This window comes from Microcaecilia unicolor, chromosome 5 (genome assembly GCF_901765095.1).
Source record: "Microcaecilia unicolor chromosome 5, aMicUni1.1, whole genome shotgun sequence".
Lineage (NCBI taxonomy): Eukaryota > Metazoa > Chordata > Amphibia > Gymnophiona > Siphonopidae > Microcaecilia > Microcaecilia unicolor.
This window is the reverse complement of record NC_044035.1, coordinates 830,126-853,561: the sequence shown is the minus strand read 5'-3', so window position 1 is coordinate 853,561 and position 23,436 is coordinate 830,126. Positions and strand designations below refer to the sequence as shown.

Below are 23,436 nucleotides of genomic sequence, written 5' to 3'. Positions count from 1 at the left end.
ATAGTGAGTTCTAAAACCAGTTGGGGTGGATAGAGTACTAGTGTGAATCGACACTGTTGTGCCTAAATGTAGGCGTGTATTTACACCAGGTCTATGGTTGGTATAAATAGGTGCACCTAAATACTACTACTAAACATTTCTAGAGCGTTACTAGGGTTACGCAGCGCTGTACAAATTAAACAAAGAAGGACGGTCCCTGCTCAAAGGAGCTTACAATCTAAAGAACGAAATGTCTTAAGTTGGGGCGGTCTAGATTTCCTGGGTAGAGGTGTAGTGGTAAGGTGCCAAATGCGACATTGAAGGGGTGGGCTGTAAGCAGTGATTTGAAGATGGGCAGGGAGGGGGCCTGGCGTATGGGCTCGGGGAGTTTGTTCCACGCATGGGGTGAGGCGAGGCAGAAAGGGCGGAGCCTGGAGTTGGCGGTGGTGGAGAAGCACCTATGACATAACAGTTTTCTATAAGTAGCCCACGTAAATGTTGGTCACACCTAGGACACACCCATACCCTTCCCATATAAACACCCACCTTGCATTCACAGCTAAGCCGTTTGAGCATGTAAATTTAGAATAGTGGTTAGGTGCACATGTAAGTTACCCATACACATGCAAATAGCAAATGGCGTTTGAATTTAGCCGTCCTGTTATAGCATAAGGGAGTATATGCTGCTGAATATTCTTATATTCACCCCAGCACTCTCTCCAAATAATGTTGGGGTAAAGCAACAACAGAGCATCAGTATTCCAGGGAACTATATGGTCAGCTGATGATAATGAGCCACTGTCTGTTTGTATGAGCAGTTTAATCTATGCCAGCAAAAAGCTATACAGATAGCTCAGCAGTCATATGTATATTCTGTGCTACTGACTGTATGTATAGCAGTACTGAACATACATAAATGACTTAAGTGCCAGGACCAGAATTTAAAAAACAGACTGTTGACTAGTGGATTTTTATTTCTGCATGATGTTAATATTGGAAGGTATTGATCATCAAACATATAAACGGCAAGTGACCGACTCACCTGCAAATGTGCAGTATAGTCACTCAGAACGCTAAGAGTGTAGAAGTCCAAGCCCCGCCTCCACCAGCAGTATAGCCCAATAGGGAGGAGGGCTTGGACATGGGCGTGGAAATCGGAGGAGGAGGGAGCAGGGAGGGAAGGAGGGGGCGGAACTGAGGGAAACACGCTGGGGGGAGGGCAGGGGAGAGAGCAGGGTTGGTGGACCCGGGGAGGAGGGGGGGCATAGGAAAAAAAAAACTAGCCCGTTGTTATGGGCTGAACGGATAGTATTATTAGAGGCTAGTGGTTAAAATTGTCTCTTAGTGTAAACCATACAAGTTAGGAGAAGATGGTATAAGAGAATTTAATCACAGAGCCCGAGTGTCAAATTCTTTGTTTCAAGAAGGAATGGATGAGGGAAGTGTGTGTGTTCAGGCTTGTGGATGTCATAAAAGAATGTAAAAGAATTAAACTGTGTTTTGTTTATTGCTAAGTCCATTTGTAATAAGTTATTAATCATCCCTGATATGATTCAGAACTGAATTTAATGTTTCTCATCAAAACTGGAAAGCTTTGTGGTTTCACAGTTTTGCCCACAGGGATATTCCTTCATTCATGAACACAGTCAAGGTAAAAGAGAGGATGGATTTGCATCATATATCAGCTAAGAGGACAATTTAAAAAAGATTTCTGAATGTAAAGCAGTGCTTTATGCAAGGAAAGCGCAAGTACTTACCTTTGGCAGGTATTCTCCAAGGACAGCAGGTGTTATATTCTCACAAGTGGGTGATGCCGACTTGTGTCGCCCGGTCCGGAATTTACCGAAGTCTAACGAGAGCGTATGTGGAGCATGGTCTCCTCAGTTTCATACTACAGCAAAACAATAAAGTAAAAAACTGTGAAGGAGACAACTCCAAGTGCAGGTGGGAGGGATTGTGAGAATATAAACCCTGCTGTCCTCAGAGAACACCTGCTACAGGTAAGTGTCTGTGCTTTCTCTGAGGACAAGCAGGCTTATAATTCTAACAAGTGGGAAATCCCTAGCATCTAGGCTCACCAAAAACAACAAACATTGGTCAACTAGGCCTCGCAAAGGTGAGGACATAACTCAGATTAACCTGAAACTAAATACAAACTGAGTGAGAGTGCAGCCTGGAACAGAATAAAATGGGCCTAGGAGGGTGGAGTTGCATTCTGCAACACTGTCTGCCCGCCTGTTGCATCAGGTATCCTGCTCAAGGCAGTAGTGTGATGTGAATGTGTGGACTGAAGACCTCATCACAGTCTTGCAAATTTCTTCAATGGAGGTTGACCTGAAGTGGGCTTACTGACGCAACCATGGCTCTGACTATGAACTGTGACATGACCCTCTATGACCAGCACAGTGAATGAAATGCAATCAGCCAACAAATTAGAAATGGTGTGTTTCCCGATGGTGACCCCCATACTGTTGGGATCAAAAGAAACAAAAAGCTGGGCGGACTGTCTGTGGGGCTTTGTCCGTTCCAAGTAGTAAGCCAATGTTCTCTTGCAATCCAAGGTGTGCAAGCTGCTTTCGCCAGGATGGGCATGAGGTCAGAGAACGAATGTTGGCAAGACAATCGACTGGTTCAGATGGAACTCTGACACCACTTTTGGCAGCAACTTAGGGTGAGTGCAGAGGACTACTGTGTTGTGATGAAACTTAGTATAAGATACATCCACTACTAAGGCCTGAAGCTCACTGACTCTACGAGCTGAAGTAACAGCCACCAAGAAAATGATCTTCCAGGTCAAGTACTTCAGATGGCAGGAATTCAGTGGCTCAAAAGGAGCTTTCATCAGCTGGGTGAGAACGACGTTGAGATCCCATGACACTGGTGAAGGTTTGACAGGGGGCTTTGACAAAAGCAAACCTCTCATGAAGCAAACAACTAGAGGATGTCCAGAGATGGGCTTACCTTAAACACACTGATGATAAGCACAAACTGCCCAAGCTGTTAAGAATTCATTCTACAGATTGTGCCTCATTAGATCAATACAGCCCCTTCTGAAAGCATCAGCTTTAAACATCCTAATTCATTCACTAGTAATCACACAACTGGACTATGCAACTCTTTATACAAAGGTATCCATTTAAAGATCTTCACTGCCTTCTAGTACAAAATACCGCATTCCAAATTATTGACAAAGCTGGCTGTTTCGATCATATCACATCCCTATTGAAGGCTGCAAACTGGCTCCCTATCTCTCACTGAATCTCATACAAAATGCTTCTTCTAGTTTTTAAAACCCTTTCTTCAGAACCACCCACCTACCTTTTCCACCATCTCATACAATATATCCCTTCTTGAACTCTCAGGTCCTTTGGGAAAAATCAAGTGATTATCCCTATAAAAAAAAATTGTCCATGAGCACACGAGGGCATCGATATTTTCTGGGCAAGGGCCTCAAGTATGGAATTCATTGTCCTCCCCCTCAATGAGATCACTAACCTTGCTGCCACAGTTTAAATCAGCCCTCAAGACCTTTTTGTTTAATAATGCTTACTGATAAACTCCATTTTGCTCATCTGAAGATTTCCCAGGGCCTCCCTTATGAGACCTACCTACTGTTCTTTCCCTTCCCCACTGTCCTATCAATAATGGAGTTCCACACGATTCCTTCACTTTCTGTCTATTTTATAATGTTCGTTTATATTTTTTTCTCCCTCTAATTGCTACTTGATTGTAAGCCGTTTAGATGGCTTGTCTGTAAGGCCAGATAGAAAATGTAAATGAAACGTGAAACTCTATAGACATTTTCTGTCTGGAGCTCTTTGATGCTTTTTCCTCCCTTCTTGTAGTCTTTCTGCTGAATATATTGTAAGAATCGTTTTTGATTTATTGTACTCAAATATAAGAAAATCAATGGACTGCATTAGGGGCTTATAGCCCATTTAGTTTTGTTTCAACAAGTGAGAGATATGCATGAAACAAACTCTTTATTTTTATTATTCTGATATATAAAACCACTTGTCCCTGAAACAAGCTCAAAATAGAATAAACCATTTGTCTATCTAAAATTTAAACTTCTACAAAAGAGATGAGGTGAAGATGTGATTCCATGTGCCCCGAGAGTTTAATTTTACTTCCATTTAATATCAATATACTCCATTTTTATAACACCAGGCTTCCCAAGACAGATTACAACAACAGTTAAGATGAACCCATTAAGAAACAGGATAATCTCACTGAAATCTGGCCATGTGTTACTGTATTCTGTAGAACAGTGTAGAAAACTTAGCACAAAATACACATAATGCTGTTCTATTTATAGTTACACTATCCAAGCAGCAAGAAAATTGCATATAAGTCAGTTCTTGAAGTGAGATTTGCTTATCAGGCTGGTAAATATTAACTTAAGAACATAAGTTTTGCCATACTGGGACAGAATGAAGGTCCATCAAGCCCAGCATCCTGTTTCCCAAGTGGTCAAGCCAAGTCACAAGTTACTGGCCAAATCCAAAGGTCTCTATTCTATCCTCATCCTTCTCGATCTATCCATGGCTTTTGACACTGTTGATCACAGCTTACTCCTTGATACATTGAGGCATATTTTCAAAGCACTTTGGGAGGCTAAGTTCCATAGGTTTCTATGGAACTTTGGGAGGCTAAGTGCTTTGAAAATGAGCCTAATTGTCTTCACTTGGATTCCAGGGCTCTGTTCTTTCCTGGTTCTCCTCCTACCTCTCGCTTCGCACCTTTAGTGTACACTCTGGCTGGTGCATCCTCTTCCACTTCTATCCCACTACCAATTGGAGTACCTCAGGATTCTGTTCTTGGTCCTCTCCTGTTCTCCATCTACACTTCCTGCCTTGGCTCTCTGATATCATCCCATGGCTTTCAATACCATCTCTACGCTGACGACTCCCAGATCTACCTCTCTACTCCCGAAATCTCAACCAGCATCCAGACCAATGTTTCAGCCTGCCTGTCTGATATCGCTGCCTGGATGTCTCAACGTCATCTGAAGCTTAACATGGCCAAGACCGAGCTTCTCATCTTTCCCCCTAAACCCACCTCTCCTCTCCCCCCTTTCTCTATTTCTGTGGATGGCACTCTCATTCTCCCTGTCTCATCAGCTCGTAACCTTGGGGTCACCTTCGACTCCTCTCTCTCCTTCTCTGCTCACATTCAGCAGATTGCCAAAACCTGTCGTTTCTTTCTCTATAACATCAGCAAAATCCGTCCCTTCATCTCTGAGCACTCTACCAGAACCCTCATTCACACTCTTATCACCTCTCGCCTAGACTATTGCAACCTGCCTCCCACTTAGCCATCTCTCTCCTCTTCAATCAGTCCAAAACTCTGCTGCACGACTCATTTTCTGCCAAAATCGCTATGCTCACATTAGCCCTCTCCTCAAGTCACTTCACTGGCTCCCTATCCGTTTCCGCATTCAATTCAAACTTCTCTTACTGACCTACAAATGTATTCATTCTGCTGCTCCCCAGTACCTCTCCACTCTTGTCTCTCCCTACACCCCCCCTCGGGCACTCCGTTCTGTTGACAAATCTCTCTTGTCTGTCCCCTTCTCCTCTACTGATAATTCCAGACTCCATTCCTTCTATCTCTCTGCACCACACGCCTGGAATAGACTTCCCGAGCATGTACGTCTAGCCCAGTCTTAGGCCGTTTTCAAGGCCAAGCTAAAAGCCCACCTCTTTGACGCTGCTTTTGAGTCCTAACCACTGCTCACTTGCCTGTACTTTTTATCCCCTCCTCTTTAATTCCCCTTATCCCTTAGTTGTTCTGTCTGTTATGTGTCTTATTTAGATTGTGAGCTCTATGAGCAGGGACTGTTTTTATGTGTATGGTGTACAGCGCTGCGTATGCCTTGTAGCACTATAGAAGTGTTAAGTAGTAGTCAGAAGTACCCGGCAAGATCCCAAAACAGTACAATATATTTTATGCTGCTTATCCTGGAAATAAGCAATGGATTTTCCCCATCTTAATAATGGTTTATGGACTTCATTTTTAGGAAGTTATCCAAACCTTTTTTAAAACCTGCTGTTTTTCCTACATTGTCTGGAAACGAAGTTCACAGTTTACACGTTGAGCGAAGAAAAACTTTCTCTGATTTGTTTTAAATGTACTACTTTGTAGCTACATTGCGTACCCCCTAGTCCTAGTATTTTTGGAAAGAGTAAACAAGTGATTCACGTCTACCCGTTTCACTCTACTCATTATCTTATAGACCTCTATTATATCTCCCCTCAGCCGTCTTTTCTCCAAGCCTTTCCTCATAGGGAAGTCGTCCCATCCCCTTTATCATTTTTGTCGCCCTTCTCTGTACCTTTTCGTAAGTACATAAGTATTGCCACACTGGGACAGACCAAAGGTCCATCAAGTCTAGCATCCTGTCTCCAACAGTGGCCAATCCAGGTCACAAATACCTGGCAAGATCCCCAAAAAGCTACAAAACATTTTATACTGCTTATCGCAGAGATGGTGGATTTTCCCCAAGTCCAATTTAATAATGGTCTATGGACTTTTTCTTTAGGAAGTCGTCCAAACCTTTTTTAAACTCTGCTAAGCTAACCGCCTTTACCACATTCTCTGGCAACGAATTCCGGAGTTTAATTACACGTTGAGTGAAAAAACATTTTCTCCGATTTGTTTTAAATTTACAACTTTGTAGCTTCTTCGCATGCCCCTAATCCTAGTATTTTTGGAAAGCATACAGAGATGCTTCACGTCTACCTGTTCAACTCCACTCATTATTTTATAGACCTGTATCATATCTCCCCTCAGCCGCCTTTTCTCCAACCTGAAGAGCCCTAGCCGCTTTAGTCTTTCCTCATAGGGAAGTTGTCCCATCCCCTTTATCACTTTCATTGCCCTTCTCTGTACCTATTCTAATTTCACTATATCTCATTTCTAAGTTGCTCCTTACCTAAATCTGTCCATGGTCAACGTGATTACATGATATTTCGAAAACAGCTAAAGACCTTCTTTGGCAGATTTGTGAAAGTAGTCTCTGATCTTCCTGTTTAGGCTGATCTGTCCAAAATTCCGCCGCACGTCTTATCTACCGCGTGAACCGATACTCTCATATCACCCCTCTCCTCAAGTCGCTTCACTGGCTCCCGATCCGTTACCGTATACAGGTCAAGCTTCTCCTATTGACCTTCAAGTGCACTCAATCTGCAGCCCCCCATTATCTCTCTACCCTCCTCTCCCCGTATGTTCCCACCCGTAACCTCCGCTCTCAGGACAAATCACTCCTAGCTGTACCCTTCTCCACCACCGCTAACTCCAGACTCCGCCCCTTCTGCCTCGCATCACCTTATGCCTGGAACAGACTTCCCGAGCCCATACGCTATGCGCCCTCCCTGCCCATTTTCAAGTCCTTACTCAAAGCCCATCTCTTCTCCCTTGCTTTTGGCGCCTAACCACCTTCCCCATTCATGATACCTCCACTGACTACATAGTTCGTAACCTTTAGATTGTAAGCTCTCCTGAGCAGGGGCTGTCCTTCCCCATGTTTAAACTTGTACAGCGCTGCGTAACCCTGGCAGCGCTATAGAAATGCTAAGTAGTAGTTTCCCCATCTGACCCCTGCAATGTAGTGTTTTTTACTCTCTGTAATATTGTACGTAATAGTATTGGCGTTGTTTTGTGTACAGCCTTTAATAACTGTATTGTTAGCCACATTGCTGGGATAATGTGGGGTATCAATTAAATAACTGCTATTTCTACCAGCTACAATAATTTTTAAGCTGCTTTAGTGATATTCACTTTTACTTCATAATGTAAAAGATATGGGCCACTTTCAAATAAAATGGAGACGTGGACAAGTGGTTAGAGCACCTGTCTTGACATCCAGAGGTAGCTGGTTCCAATCCCACTACTCCTCCTTGTGATCTTGGGCAAGTTAGATAATTAACCTTCCATTGCCTCAGGTACAAACCTAGATTGTGAGCCCTCCTGGGACAGGGAACTATCGAGTGTACCTGAAAGTAAGTAACTCACCCTTGAGCTACTACTGAAAAAGGTGTGTGCTAAATCCATAATAATAAATAAAATCTCTTATCCTCCATCTCTTATCCAACTGGAACAGCTTTATAGAGTTTTTACAGATGGACCACACCTAGGCAGTTCATTATTTCTAATAAGCTTTTGCTATCGTTTTGGGTGTACCAATATGGCGGCAAGCTCTGACTATTGGCTTCAGATAGGCTCGCGTCTTGCCGTCTCCTGTTCTCAATCTAACCTTACAGGAAGCCTAGCTCTGGCTTTCAGAGAAGACTCTTACCTGACTTCTGAGAATTGCAGCTCGCATTTCAGTGGTTAAAGCAGGGCTGTAATTTCAAAAACCAGGGGTGGACAAGAAGTATCGCTTCTAGACTGGGTAACTTGGCAGCTTTGCAGTAACGGTGTTATTTTAGCAACAAAAAGGTGTCTTTTCTTTTCTATGTTTTATTGCTATTGATTACCTTTAAAAGTGGACTAACCACATCTGTCTGCTGAAGATGGAAGCAACACGTGAGAAACCGTCATGCCAATAAAATTATTAACGTTTGCATTATGTGAATGTACATAGGCTCCTCGTTTATAAAACTGTTCCTTTAATGTTTTTGAAACATGAGTAATTATGTGTGTGGGTCTCCTTCTACTGACGTTACCAATACCCCACAGTTCACCCTAACCGCAGAGCTCGCACACTGCCCCTCAAGCGGTTTCAATGCACTGCTGCAGCACAGCACAGCACAGCACAGCTGCAGCCTAAAAGCCTCGCTCGGACCCGCTAGCGACTACACAAACTTCAGATTGGCCAATCACACAATGACAGCTCCCGCCTTCCTCTCCTCTGGTTGGACGCAATGTTCAAGGCCACCAATAGGAGCAGCTTCTCCAAGGTCCTGGGGGAATCAGTGTCTCGAGCACCTGTTCTTATGGCGACCTGGGCTGTTGGAGCGCGAGGCCTGCGCGGGCTCCTGCTTGACGTTAGCGGCGTTCTCTACGACAGCGGTGGGGAGGAAGGACTGGGGAGCGCTATTGCAGGGTCTGTGCAGGCTGTGCGTAGGTCAGTGACACTACCCCCTGGGTATAACGCGAAGAGGGGGCGGGGCTACGGGGGTGTCATTGAGGAGGCTGTGCAAAGGTCAGTGATAAGGAGGTTTAATAGACAGGAGTGGAAGTGCGCCTATCTAGTCCACTGTAAGAAAGGAAGCCAGTTAGGACGATATACGTTTCCCCTTCCCATCGCAGCCGTCATCCCCGTTCACTCAAAACAAAGCAAACAAACCAATGAGCTGCTGCATCCACATTGTAGGGTTTTGTTTTGTTTTTTAATTGTTGGTCCACCTTTAGCAAGTCTAAAGCTGTTTCAATTGGATAGGCAGTGCCTTAAAAGGTGCAGAACAAAACTTTTTTTTTTACTTATTGGACAGCTTTTTAATTTATTTGAAAGCGTCCCATATGTAGATATAACTATCATGAAATAACAATTGAATATCACTAAAACAGCTCATAAAATTATTATAGCTGGTAGAAACAGCAATTTTAAACTCTGTATTTTGTGCTCATTTTCTACACTAAAAACGAAATAAATACACTGTGTACAATACAGTTGGCCAAATTTCAGTCTGTTTCCTGATGGGTTCATCTTAAATGTTGTTGTAATCTGCCTTGGGATAGGGTTACCATGTGGCTCCAGAAAAAGGAGGACGGATTGAGCCAGCCTGGTGTTATAAAGATGATGGAATATATTGAAATTAAATGGAAGTAGAATTAAACTCTCCTTTCACTGGGGCATATGAAATCACATCTTCAACTGTTTAGTTGAAGTTTACCTTTTAGAAACACAAATGGATTATTCTGTGGTTTGAGCATGTTTCAGGGACAAGTGGTTTATAAGTCAAAATAATAAAAATATCTTCTGTCAAACAGATCTCTCATTTGTTGAAACATAACTAAATGGGCTAAATTGGTTTTCTTATATTTTGTTCTTGTGATTGCTTATACTGTGCCAAAACTGGAAATACAGTGAGACAGAATACTACTACTACTACTATTTAGCATTTCTATAGCGCTACAAGGCATACGCAGCGCTGCACAAACCTAGAAGAAAGACAGTCCCTGCTCAAAGAGCTTACAATCTAATAGACAAAAAATAAATAAAGTAAGCAAATCAAATCAATTAATGTGAACGGGAAGGAAGAGAGGAGGGTAGGTGCAGGCGAGTGGTTACAAGTGGTTACGAGTCAAAAGCAATGTTAAAGAGGTGGGCTATCAGTCTAGATTTAAAGGTGGCCAAGGATGGGGCAAAGCGTAGGGGCTCAGGAAGTTTATTCCAGGCGTAGGGTGCAGCGAGACAGAAGGCGCGAAGTCTGGAGTTGGCAGTAGTGGAGAAGGGAACAGATAAGGATTTATCCATGGAGCGGAGTGCACGGGAAGGGTGTAGGGAAGGACGAGTGTGGAGAGATACTGGGGAGCAGCAGAGTGAGTACATTTATAGGTTAGTAGAAGAAGTTTGAACAGGATGCGAAAACGGATAGGGAGCCAGTGAAGGGTCTTGAGGAGAGGGGTAGTATGAGTAAAGCGACCCTGGCGGAAGACGAGACGGGCAGCAGAGTTTTGAACCGACTGGAGGGGGGAGAGGTGACTAAGTGGGAGGCCAGCAAGAAGCAGATTGCAGTAGTCTAAACGAGAGGTGACAAGGGTGTGGATGAGGGTTTTGGTAGAGTGCTCGGAAAGAAAGGGGCGGATTTTACGGATGTTGTAAAGAAAGAAACGACAGGTCTTGGCAATCTGCTGGATATGAGCAGAGAAGGAGAGAGAAGAGTCAATGATGACCCCAAGGTTTCGAGCTGAGGAGACAGGGAGAATGAGAGAGCCATCAACAGAAATAGAAAACGGGGGGAGCGGGGAGGTGGGTTTGGGGGGGGGGGGGGGGAATGAGAATTCAATAACATCCAAAACTTATTTTTTATGTTTTAATCATCTATTAACAGCAAAACATGTTGGTTGATAAGCTTCATGCAGAACAAGAAAAAACAGTAAACCATCCAACATGGCACAATAAACCTTTTTGCAGAGAACATACGCCAAGAACCCTTTCCGTCCCATACTCCCCTCCCTCCCTATAAGCCCACCTGACTGTTTCCACCTGCCAAAATACCACAACAGATGTACAGATCAGTTGGACTCAAATCATTTCATAAGAAACACTGCCTCCACTGTATGCAAATCTCTCTCATGAATATTCATTGTCAATATCCTGACAATCCTGACTGCCTTGGTTAACTCCAGGACCAGGTTATCCTAACTACCATAAGAAGCAGACACGGTCGTATAATTAACATAATTTTATTTATATTTGGGTAATAACTGAGAAAATGCTATTAAAAATTATATTACAAAGCATGAAGTTGACTTGGTTAACTTCTGCTGTATATCAACCAGTAGTAAATAATAGTAATAAACAATATTAAGTGCATTTTTATAATATATCACTGCATTCTTCAAAACAGAAGGAGCAAGTTCCCACAAACCACAAGAAAAAAAAAAGCTTTCAAACTCGCCCTGGTTTCAACCTAATACACGTTAAATGTGGAATATGAATGTCATAAATAAATACATAGACAGAAACTCTGAATGTTGAGCACCTGATTCTCATAACATGATGTCTGTTTTAGTGGCCCATTACCAGGAGAAAAAAAAATCTCTGCACAAATATAACACGTGCTAGGGTGTCCCTGTAACCAGCCCCTCCAACTGATCACTGATTAAGATTTATAACCAATTACTACTCTACCTATGAAAAGTTATTCCATTATTATACTTCCTCAGTGTACAGCCATATGCTGCACAAGCTGGCATGTTTGAAAATATAAGTGAGATTAAATAAAAATGCTATCAACAATAAAGAACAACAAGGTGGATGCAGCTGCTCATAGGTTTGCTTGCTTTGTTTTGCATGAACGGGGATGACAGCTGCACTAGGAAGGGGAGACTGACCTAATTGGTTTCAGCGTTCTGATGTCACTTCATCTCCTGTCTATTAAACCTCCTTGGATACAACCACCAGGAATGACGCTGAGTGGGGGTGGGCTACGGAGGTACCATTGAGAAGGCTGAGCACAAGTCAGTGACATTAACCCCCTCTCCATCTTCCCCCCCCCCCCCCCCCCGTTATAATCCCCCACAGTTTGTGGGTTATATAACAGTGCCAGACAGGTTTTCAGGATATCTACAGTGAATATACATTATTTACATCAAATAATTATTATTCAAATACAAAATAATCTCATACTTTTATTAACAAAGTTATGCATTAGAACATCTCTCACTACACTTATTAAAAACTTTCCTTATGATAGATACAGTCCAAGCTTACACCTTCTCTGCCATGATGGTATTCGTAAAATTCAAAAAAATCCCAAACCCCAAAAGTTCTAAAACAAGTCTGTTGGATAAAATCCCTCAGTGCAAAATGCAATAACTGTCTATAAATTTAATACCCATGTCACTGTATCGAGCATTAAAATCACAAAACAGTGCATCAGTCAGCTGAAGCTGGAACACTTGCTCAATCCACAGCAAAATTGTACCAGGAACACGGCACAGGGCTGGTGACTCTGCGTCTTCCGCCTCCCATTCAACAAACAGAACGTTGGTTGCTAATCCAATTGCAATGGACAAAAAAGTGAGGACAGCTCAAGGAGGATGTCAGGAAGTCTTTAATATCAAGAGCTAAAAAACGACCTGGCACGGCCGTGTTTCGGCACCAAGGCCTGCATCAGGGGCCTATTGAATCTCTTGTGTTGTGGCTGATAGCTTAACCAAGAGGACTATAGCTGTGTGGCTTCCGTGGATTGAAAAAATGTTTGTGTTGCAGTCTATGACATCAAAGCAGTAAACGCCGTGTCGGGTCGTTTTTTAGCTGTTGATATTAAAGACTTCCTGACATCCTCCTTGAGCTGTCCTCACTTTTTTTTTTAATTTGCAAAACTTTTTATTAAATCATCAACAATACAAAACCATGGAGATCAATTCTCCTATATTATTCAAAGACAACAACACTCAAGCCTTGACAACAATCATTTTTCCCCTTCCTTTTATTCCACCATCCCCCCCTACTCCCTCTTCCTCCCCCCTCCCCCAAACCCGTTCTACCCTCCCTCCCACCCTCTCTCCCCCCGCCCCTCCTCTTCACCCATGCTAGTACCTGAATTCCTCACTCTCCCTCTACCCTTTGCAAGATCCCCTCCAAATGTAGCCATTCCTCTGCATTGGGCTTATATTTTCCCCTACGTTTATCTGTCATTTTTTCCATTATCATTAATAAATGCAGTCTGTCTTTCCTGTCACGTTTTTGTCCATTGCTTTTGTTGTATGTGAGTTTTTTCGTCCTTCTTTTTGTTTTCTTGTTTGCTAATGCAATTTGCCACTTTCTCTCTAGACCCGACACGATCCATGTTTCACAATCCGTGTCCTCGGTGTTTGAGACTGAAAAACATCAAACAACCATACAACACCCCACATAACAGGGATCCTCACATACCCACTTCTAAAATAAAAAAATTAACAAATTCCGTACCTTAACATTGCAATTATCTATCATCAGCCACTAGGCAGTACATAGCACCTTCAACACTGCCTGCACTATGGAGTCGGCTGCACAAAAACGCCAACGCATGGGTACAAACAGTTGAGTTAAATCTCCTCCCTAATCAGCAGACCAATCAGCTTACTTGTTGAGACCCAAAGGCTCAACTGTTCTCCAATAAAAAATGAAGTGCTGCTCCTTACGAGTGAGTAACTGTGAAATGTTTCCTCCCTGGAGGAAATGTAGCTGATACAACACTACAAATTTTAAATTGGACACTTGATGATGTGCAGACATCCAATGATTAACTAATGGAGCTTCAGCCCGCTGATCCCTCAAATTACTAAGGTGGTGTGCTATACAAAATTTAACCCTCCTCCGGGTCTGCCTAATATACCAGAGGTCGCATGGCCATAAAATACCATAAATGACGTTGTGAATTACAATCAGTGTGATCAAATAATGTAAACATGGTAACATAGTAGATGACGGCAGAGAAAGACCTGCGAGGTCCATCCAGTCTGCCCAACAAGATAAACTCATATGTGCTACTTTATGTGTATACCTGACCTTGATTAGTATCTCAATTGAAGAACAGGGAAATGCAAACTGAAATAATACTATAAATCCAAAGAGTTTGCACACTTAGTTTGCGGGTGTCTCCACACAATAGATTCAAACTAACAAATGGAACCTCAAATCCCCAGATAGGGAGAATTGTAAGCTCTATTGAGCAGGGACTGTCTCTCTATGTCAGGTGTTCAGCGCTGCGTGCGTCTGGTAGCACTATACAAATGTTAATAATAATAATAATAATTTCAATATAGAGCTGCCACTACCATTATAGGGGTCTGTTTTTATCATAGGTTCCGTAAGGGACGAAAAAAGAGGAAAACCAATCACACGCAAAAAAACTCACTCTGAGTGAGAAAAAAACGAGTGATTTAAAAACCTCCTCCTGTCCCTTACCCAAAAGTAATGTGGAGCTCACCAAGCACCAAACTAAAGAGAACTAGGTCCGGAGACAAAGAAAACTGCCTATTACCACCACCCCTGAACCTTAAAGCTCCCAAGCTGCCCTTATTGAACTAGATCCCCTAACAAGCCCAGCAGAACATTACTGTAACTAAAAACCAATCTTCGGTACTTAGCTGCAGGGCGTGGAATGTCCAAAACCAGAAAGGTAACTTGTAGTGTTCTCAAAGAGGTGATGTTGCAGTCTTGCGTTGCATTATTGTACATCCAACAGGATATACAACCCTCCAACAAGTGCGCCTTGTTTCGCCTATTAAAAGGCTGCTTCAGGAAGGGCGCTAAACCACATTTAAATTGAAGACTCAAAATGACTTAAAAAACTAAGTCGCGGTCAGTGTTCATACAAAGATGGTGCAGAGGGAATCCTCTATGCTCACAGTTTAAATCCCACGGCGTCCAACAGCAGCATTCACCTTCAATCTTAAGCACATATAAGCCACCTGAAAGTGTGTGGCAAATAGTCCCCTTTAAGCAGCAGGCTATCAGCACATACCAGGATTCAATACAGGCTCACAGTCAGCTCCAGTCTAGGCTCTTTATCCAGTGCCCAATAAACAGTAGTTCAATTCCAAATAGAAGCAGTTATTTCAGTTTATCATCACAGTTAAATCACAAAGCAGCAGTCTCCACCTTCTACTTTCTTTACCTTCAGGAGGGTTCAGTACTTTAGGGACTTCTCATACCCAAGGGATTCCCCCCTGCATCTGCTTCACTGCTAGATTCAATACTTTAGGGACCTCTCTTACCCAAGGATTTTCAGCCTGCAAATACTTTTGGGACTTCCTCACACCCAAGGGATTTCAGCCTGCTTCAGTACTTTAGGGACCTCTCTTGCCCAAGGGTTTTCAGCCTGCAACTGCTTCTCTCCTTCTGCTTCTCTCCTAGGATTCCTTCCCACTTGCCTAATCAATCCCTGGCTTCTCCTCTCACAAACAATCATTCTCCTTCCATTAGCTTCCCCCACACCCATACCAGCTGAGTTGAGCATTAGACTAATGACGAGCTCTTGCACACAGGGTTTCCTAACTCTCTTTCCCTCTAGTGGCAGCCCATCTACACATCCTGCCAGCTTACAGCCATGTGTTCCCCTATTGCAGCTAGGAGTCCAGTCCGGGTTCCTCATCTCACCCCCTGGCTCCTTGCCTGCAATGCCTTCTGGGACTTGTATTTCAGACTGCCTTAACCCAACTATCCTGGAGGTGACTTTATCACAATAATACTGAAGTTAAGGTGGCTTCACATGACCACATATAGTAAACCTCTGAAGTTCTCTCTATCTCCACCTGCTGGTAGAGGGAAATAACCCACAAGTCTCTGGATTGATCTGTTGGGACTAATGGAAAGAAAATTATCAGGTAAGGACTAATTTTACTATGCTCATGTAGTTTAATAATCTTATGCTTTTTTACAGGATCAAGCAATCAGGACTTAAGCTGCGGTTTTGCACCAATGAGACGCAGGCAACACGAGCTAAGTTTGTGCAGAAGCTGCAGCAGCTGGGCTTTGATGTGAGTGAGAAGGAAGTGATTGCACCAGCCCCTGCAGCATGCCGGATTTTGCAAGAGCGAGGACTGCGTCCATATCTACTGGTGCATGATGGTCAGTACTTTTTAATTCTTTGAAACTAATCCTAGCTGCTTGTTCTATCTCTAGACATTGAGATATGTTGTTCTGAATGCACTCTTTACAGTGGGAGCTGCAAAACTGAAAGATGCTACCAGGAAAGGAGAGATGTGATAAGTCAGTAGTGTTGAAACAGTTTGTTATCCTGTTCAATCCGATGCGTTGGAAAGAATGATACATATGGGGTTGAGAATGTTTTTGGGTAAAATAATTCTCTGAAAATTTGATAAACAGAACCAGATTTGGCATGGAGGAAGAGCTGGTACAAAGGCAGAGGTTGAAAATAGGCCAGATTGGACTGGGAGTTCAGGAGAAATGAGGTCCCATAAAAATAACTCAATGCATTTCTAATGGAGAAGCAGTGAAACACAGGCCCAGATAATCAAACGTAAATGTGGACGCTAGAGACCACTAGCGCCGGACTAGCTCCTGCATTTACATATCAGCCATGATCAAAGGGTGTCCAGCGTGAGAGCGCAGGAACATCAGAGAGCTCAATAAAATTATGTTTAAATAAGCTCTGTAGTATTCCACCCCTATGATCAGAGCACAGAGCTGTCGTTAGGGTTAAGGCTCTGTTCCCGCCCCCACACCCCCTCCCGTCAGAGTCAGGCAGCCTGGGCTGTCACTGTGCCCTGGGGTGGTCCATTGGACCCCCAGACCCCTGCCATTGTTAGTGTAAATATAGAAAAAAAAGAAGCCTTTACCTTGTCCCGTCCCGTCCCCCTTTCCCTGAGAGGGGGGCATCTTGCAGAGGACAGGGAGGTACAGAGGGCTCAGGGCAACCCAGAAACAGCACTGACACCGTTTACTTAAAATGTTTAAAGTGTTCAAAATGCTCCAGCACTGTTATAAAACTAAGAACTCAGTTGCCCATAGATGCCAGAGGTGTGCTCTGACTTTCTTTGTTGAAGTTTTAACTATAAAATGTTAATCATTGGAAAATGTTTTCAGTGTTGGTATAATCTATGCAACAGAGGAATGTTATTGTTGTGCACAGAGCTATTGTATTGACTTTCTTTTTATTTGAGCAATAAAGACTTCGTACAAATTAAAAAAAAAATGTTATAAGTTTCCTGATTGGCTGTCTGAGGCCCCAGGGAAAGCTGGGAGCCTGAGGGGCAGTGTGGAAGGTGGCCAATAGGAGCCAGGATCTGGTGAAGGCATGAATTTGGACCAATGAGGAGGCAGGAGGCAGACTGACTCATAGACTGGCGCCAGTGTTGCCAGGTGGGCGGTTTTACCGCCCAATTGGGCGGTTTTCCGCGACCCGCCGCGGGAAATTTTTGCCCGCGGCGGGTTGCGGTTTTTTGGGCTGTTTTTGGCCTTCAGGGCGGTTTTTTCGGCCGCGGGGGGGCGGGGTTAGTGACGTTTTTGGGTGGGGTTAATGGCGTTTTGGGCGGGGTTAGTGACGTGGGAGGCGGGGCCGATGATGTGGGAGGCGGGGCCGATGACGGGGAGGCGGGGCCGATGACGTGAGAGGCGGGGCCGATGATGGGGAGGCGGGGCCGATGACGTGAGAGGCGGGGGCCGATGACGGGGAGGCGGGGCCGGTGACGTGGGAGGCGGGGCCGTGACGGCGGGGGCGGGGTTGATGACGGCGGGGGCGGGGGTGATGACGCGGGGGGGGGGGGTGTCAGGGGCGGGGTTTGTGTTTGGGCGGGTTTTGGGCTGTTTTTTGGGCTCGATTGGGCTGGAAAAAAATTTTCCACCTGGCAACCCTGACTGACGCAAATTTCAAGCCAGTCCAGGGGACAGGAGGGGTGGAACAGCAGAAAAAGAATAGTAGCCGAGAGACAACCTGGGAAAGAGAAAGGCAAGCCTGGGCAAAGAGAGAAGTTTGAAAGCATGCTCTGAGAGGAGAAGAGAGATCAGATCCAGGCAGGAGTGTGCTGCAAGCAGGGGCAGAGAAGGGCAAGCTTAGGCAAGAGAGGCAGCTACAGGCTGGAGGAGAAGAAGAAGATCAAGCCCAAGCAGGAGTGTGCTGCTGGCTGGAAGAGAAGAGCCCCGGATGGAGAAAGAACTGGTGGGGCCGGGTACCAAAGCAGACAGGAACAGAGGAGGAGGAGAAGAGAGTCTAAAGCGAGCCGGGGGCAAAAGAGGAGCTGAGCTGCAGGGGAACAGGCGAGCAGTAGCCACAGAGGCCATTCTTCAGGCAGAGGAGGAAGAGGGACCACACTGGGGAGCTGAAACGTGTTGGCAGCACTGCAGAGCTGAATAGAGAGCAGCGTGGCAAGGGCCCTGAATCCCAGAGAAGTCCACCCAGCTTATCCCTCCGTCTGTGTGCTTGCCTGTCCAGAGAGGAGAAAGCCGGTCTTGTAAAGAAGAGGCCTATCCGGAAAGGGAAGATGCCCCACAAAGAGAGGGACAGAGAGACCCCTCCCCCCCCCCCCCCCCCCCCCCCCCCCTGCACTGAGTGCCCAGACTCCAAAGGAACTGGTTTTAGAGTGTCTGGCAGCGTGAGTGTCTGCCTCAGGAGGATCCAGCACAGAAGCCTACTGGTTCAAGTGTCCACACCTAAGCGAGCCTGCCCTGGGGAAGGAGCTGCCCAGCCTAAGCCTCGAGCACTGTGAGTGCCTGCAGTTAAGGGCCTACCTTTAGGAGGTTTAGTTTAGCAGTCCATCAGTTTGAGTAGAGGGTGTATAACAAAATAAAAGAAAAGGGGTCATGTTTTGGGAGGGCTAGATAGGAATTTCCCTTGCTTATCTGTGGGGTCGGGGTCTTGGTAACTGTAATTGTAGTTTTAAACATCTTATTGCCTTTGTAACTTATCACAAAGTATTTAACACCTTGCATTATGGTACCAACATTAAGGAACATAACCAAGTGTTTCTATTTACTTTACTATTTAATAAAATATTTAATATTTTTCTTGTCAAATCCCTTGGTTGTGTGGAGTTTATTTGGGAACCCTATTTGAAACCGTGACATCCTATATAATAATTTGCACCTCCAATGTTCCATCGCTGTCTGGCTGCCTGGGCTCGTAACATCTCATGATGTCAGCCAGCCTCCAGCGTTCTATTCCCCCTCACTGCCCGTCCTTGCGTCAAAATGTAATGACGTCAGAGGGCGGAACAGTGAAAGGGAAGGGAACGCTGGAAGCAAGCTAACATCAGGATGTTACCAACGGAAGGGAAACCAGCCAGAAAACGATGAGGTACAAAGGAAGAGAGAATCGCGGCACATCGAGGTGAGGGCAGGGCAGAGCAGAGAAGAGCACAATCGATGGATATGGATGGGATGGGAGGGAAGGGAAGAATCGCTGGACATGGAGGGGAGAGACAAAAAAATCACTTACAAGAGAGCCATTCTAGGGCCCGTTTCATTGTTGAGGAAACGGGCTGGGTTCCACTAGTTCCTATATATTTATTTCTTTACATATTGTAATTACCCGCTCCACCACTAGGGGGTTTACATTAGCACTCCCCCGGGACAGCAACAGAGGCTGGAGGTCTGGTAGATCTCCAGCCCCCCCCCCCCCCCGCTCCCCCCCGCTCCCCCCCCCCCCCCCCCCACACACACACAAAATAAAATCTGTGGTGGCCCAAGTGGGCTGCCAAACCCGGTCCCCACCTGCCCTGGTGGTCTAGCGGTCCCCCCTCCGTACCTTGTTGTAGGAGGAGGGAGCAGTGCTCTGTCCAGTTTATCCTGGGATGTGCTGGGCAGGCTGCTGGAAGAGGAGGGAGTGCTGCTTCCTCCTCCTACAATGTGGTACGGGGAGGGGGCATCTGCTGCTTCCTTCTCCTACAACGAGGTATGGAGGTGGGTGGGAACCGCTAGACCGCCAGGGTGGGTGGGGACTGGGTTTGGCAGCATAAAGATCAGTTGCCATATTTATAGCAGTCTTTAGCTTTGACCACTGATTTTCCACTTCTCCTATGCCTTCCAACAGCTCCTTCTTCAGGTATTCCCCCATTTTACTAAAATCAGTACGTCTGAAACCCAGTACTTTGAGTTTTGTGCGTCCACACTCCGCCTTCACCCTTATATCAAACCATATGGTGTTATGATAACTATTACATACGTGGGCACCCACCCGGATATTGGAAACACTTCCTTCATTCGTGAGCACTAGATCTAGCATCGATCAAGCAGGGCAGGATACAGGCTGTGGGAGCCCTATCACGCTCCTCCGTGGCTGGGAGCTTTACACAGAGATTGCAAGTCTTGAACCTTTTTACGTTGACTACGAGCATTTGTACTCATAGCTTTCCATGTGCTTAGTGAGTTTAGGTGGTTTTCTGTATTTACATGACCTTTCCCTCTGCCATCATGTTTATTTTGGGGGTGACTTTCCGAAATCCCCTGTTTGCTTTTGTCACCCCCACCCTCTAATTTAAATGTCTAGAAACGTACTGTCTGAATTTCTCCTCAAGGATCTTTTTTCCTGTCACAGAAAGATGTAGCCCATCATTACAGTACAGCCTGTTATTTTTCCACATATTACCCCATTCTCCTATGTATCTAAAACCGTCTGCTTTACACCAAGACTCAAGCCACTTACTGAATTCCTCTGTTTTGCGTAGTCTTTGCTTAGAAAACTATCCGCCTCATAATCGAAAGAGAAAAACGCCAATATTTTGACCCAAATCGGGAGATGGGCGTCTTTCTCCCCTGGGCGCCCAAATCGGTATAATCAAAAGCTGATTTTGGGCGGTTCCAACCGCAATCCGTCGCGGAAACGGGTAATGTTGACGGGGGCGTGTCGGAGGCGTGGTGAAGGAAGGACTGGGGCGTGGTTATCAGCCGAGGAGAGATGGGCGTCTTTAGCTGATAATCGAAAAAAAAGGTGTGTTTACCGCGATTTTGGGTCACTTTTTTTTTACCCTTTTTTTTCACGAACAAGTCCCAAAAAAGTGCCCCAACTGCCCAGATGACCACTGGAGGGAATCGGGGATGACCTCCTCGGACTCCCCCAGTGGTCACTAACCCCCTCCCACCAAAAAAAAAACCCCACTTTAAAAACTGTTTTTCCAGCCTCTATGCCAGCCTCAAATGCCGAACTCACCTCCATCACAGCAGAAAGTGTTCTATCCTCTGTCAGCCTTTCCCTGGTTCTGATGTGGGTCTCAGGTGAGTTTGACACCCTTTTCTGTTATGCACACTGCAGAATTACATCAGCAATGCTTGATGGGTATGTGCAGGAATGTGCTTTGGGCTATTGGGCTCCGTGATTCCACTAGCTTGTGGTAAATGCTCACTACGAATCCTGGCCCCTCCCACGACCCAAAGCCTTGGATTTGTTCGTTTTTGAGCTGGGCCGCTTTGGTTTCGATTATCGCTGAAAAATGAAAACGCCCAGCTCAAAAAACGCCCATATCCAATGCATTTGCCTGGCACAAACCGTATTTTCGAAACTAAAGATAGATGTCCATCTTTTTCGAAAATACGGTTCAGTCCGCCCTTTCACAGACCCATTCTCGGAGATAAACGCCCATGGAGATAGGCGTTTGCGTTCGATTATGCCCCTCCACGTACAACAGATTTCAAAACAAGCAAAAGGGATTCCGTACAATGTTGAACTCAAAAGCTGAATTGAGATGGATGTAATCAGGAAAATGACTCAGTAAATTAAGATAGTTGTTTACTAACAAGAGTCTCCATCAGCTTGGTCAATAACAGTATACTGGCTACAGGCCTAAAGCTAGATGGAAGGGACAAATCTAAGTTTTTAGATTTAGGTATTGGGATCAATACGATATGGCCCATTTCAGAGGGAAAACTACCAAAAAGTAGTAAGTTATTCAAGAATGACACTAACTACAGAATAATAGAAAGTGGAGAATGAGTAAATACATAAGCAGGATAGTCATGAAGCATACAATTTTTTTTTCAGTTTCAGTAATAGAATACTGACGTCTTCAGTGTTGGATTATTTGTAGTAAATAATTAGCAGATTTTAGTACACACAGCTTCAGCTTTAGAAATGTTAATTTCTTTCTTCATCTCTCTCTCATTCACCCCTGAATAATTCACTGCTGAGTCACTTTAAAGTTGAAGTAACAAAACATCTGTTTACTCACAGTTTGTAGTTAGATTATAATCAGACAGGCTTATATATACATATTACTATACATTTGTATTATCAGCTCCTTCCATGTGCTTAGATGGTAATGGATGCTCACACCACCATAGATCCTCTCAGGTTAGGAGAGATCATGAGCTCCATGTGCTCCATGTGCTGCATCTGCTGTGTCTAACCCCCACAGGAAGTTGCATAGCAGTGTGACCTCTCTAAGTAATTCACATCAGAGGTCACAGAGTAATCACAGAGAAATAATAGGTGACAGGCAATGCATGTAAAATACAATTACATTCCAACAAACCCCTTCTCATGCATAACTGTCATGCAATTATTTATTCATACAAAGTCCAAGCTTTATACGCAGATTCACAAAATGTTCTCTGGGTAACGGTTTGGTCATGATGTCAGCTGTCATCTCACTGGTGTGACAATAGTGTAGACTGATGACCCCTTCTTTCGCCAACTCTCGCACGTTGTGGTATTTCGTTGCGATGTGCTTGGTGCGTGACTGAACCTTGTCATTCTGTGACAGTCGGATGCAGCTCTGATTATCTTCCATTATCTGGATTGGTCTCTGTTCAGCTATTCCGAAATCCAGCATAAGTTTTTCAATCCACATCAGTTCTCTGCACGCTTCCGATACGGCCACATATTCAGCTTCTGTAGAAGACAAACTCACAATACTTTGTTTATGACTGGCCCATGAAATTTGTACATTTCCATACATAAACACATATCCACTTGTGGATTTATAATCAGAATGATCCCCTGCCCAATCTGAATCACAGTAACATATTAGTTTTGGATTACTATTGGCTGAAATCTTTAATTTACAATCAATGGTACCCTTTAAATACCTTACCATCCTTTTAACTGCAGTCCAATCTGATTTGGTAGGTGAGCTGACCCTTCTGCTCAAAATTCCTACTGCATTTGCTATATCAGCCCTGTATGTGGTAGCTAGATATAAAAGCTTACCTATGGCTGATCTATATTGGATGTTATCTGGTAAAGGTTCTCTTACTGTTTCATCCTTCAGAAAATCAGTGATCATGGGAGTGCTTACAACTTGGGCATCTTGCATACCTAAACTTTCAATAAGCTCATTTATTTTCTGCTTCTGGCTTAGAAGATAAGAACCATCATTTTGTTTCTCAATTTCTATACCAAGATA

The 23,436-nt window shown here is 44.4% G+C and overlaps 1 protein-coding gene across 1 annotated transcript in view; it reads left to right on the top strand.

Moving 5' to 3' along the window:
* Window positions 1-8,894: 8,894 nt before the first annotated feature.
* Window positions 8,895-23,436, top strand: part of LHPP (phospholysine phosphohistidine inorganic pyrophosphate phosphatase) — a 49,710-nt gene continuing 35,168 nt past the window's right edge. The window contains exons 1-2 of the mRNA XM_030204740.1: window positions 8,895-9,049; window positions 16,023-16,210. Of these exons, the coding sequence (XP_030060600.1) occupies window positions 8,919-9,049; window positions 16,023-16,210 (319 nt within the window). The 5' untranslated portion in view covers window positions 8,895-8,918. The remainder of the gene's footprint in view (window positions 9,050-16,022; window positions 16,211-23,436) is intronic.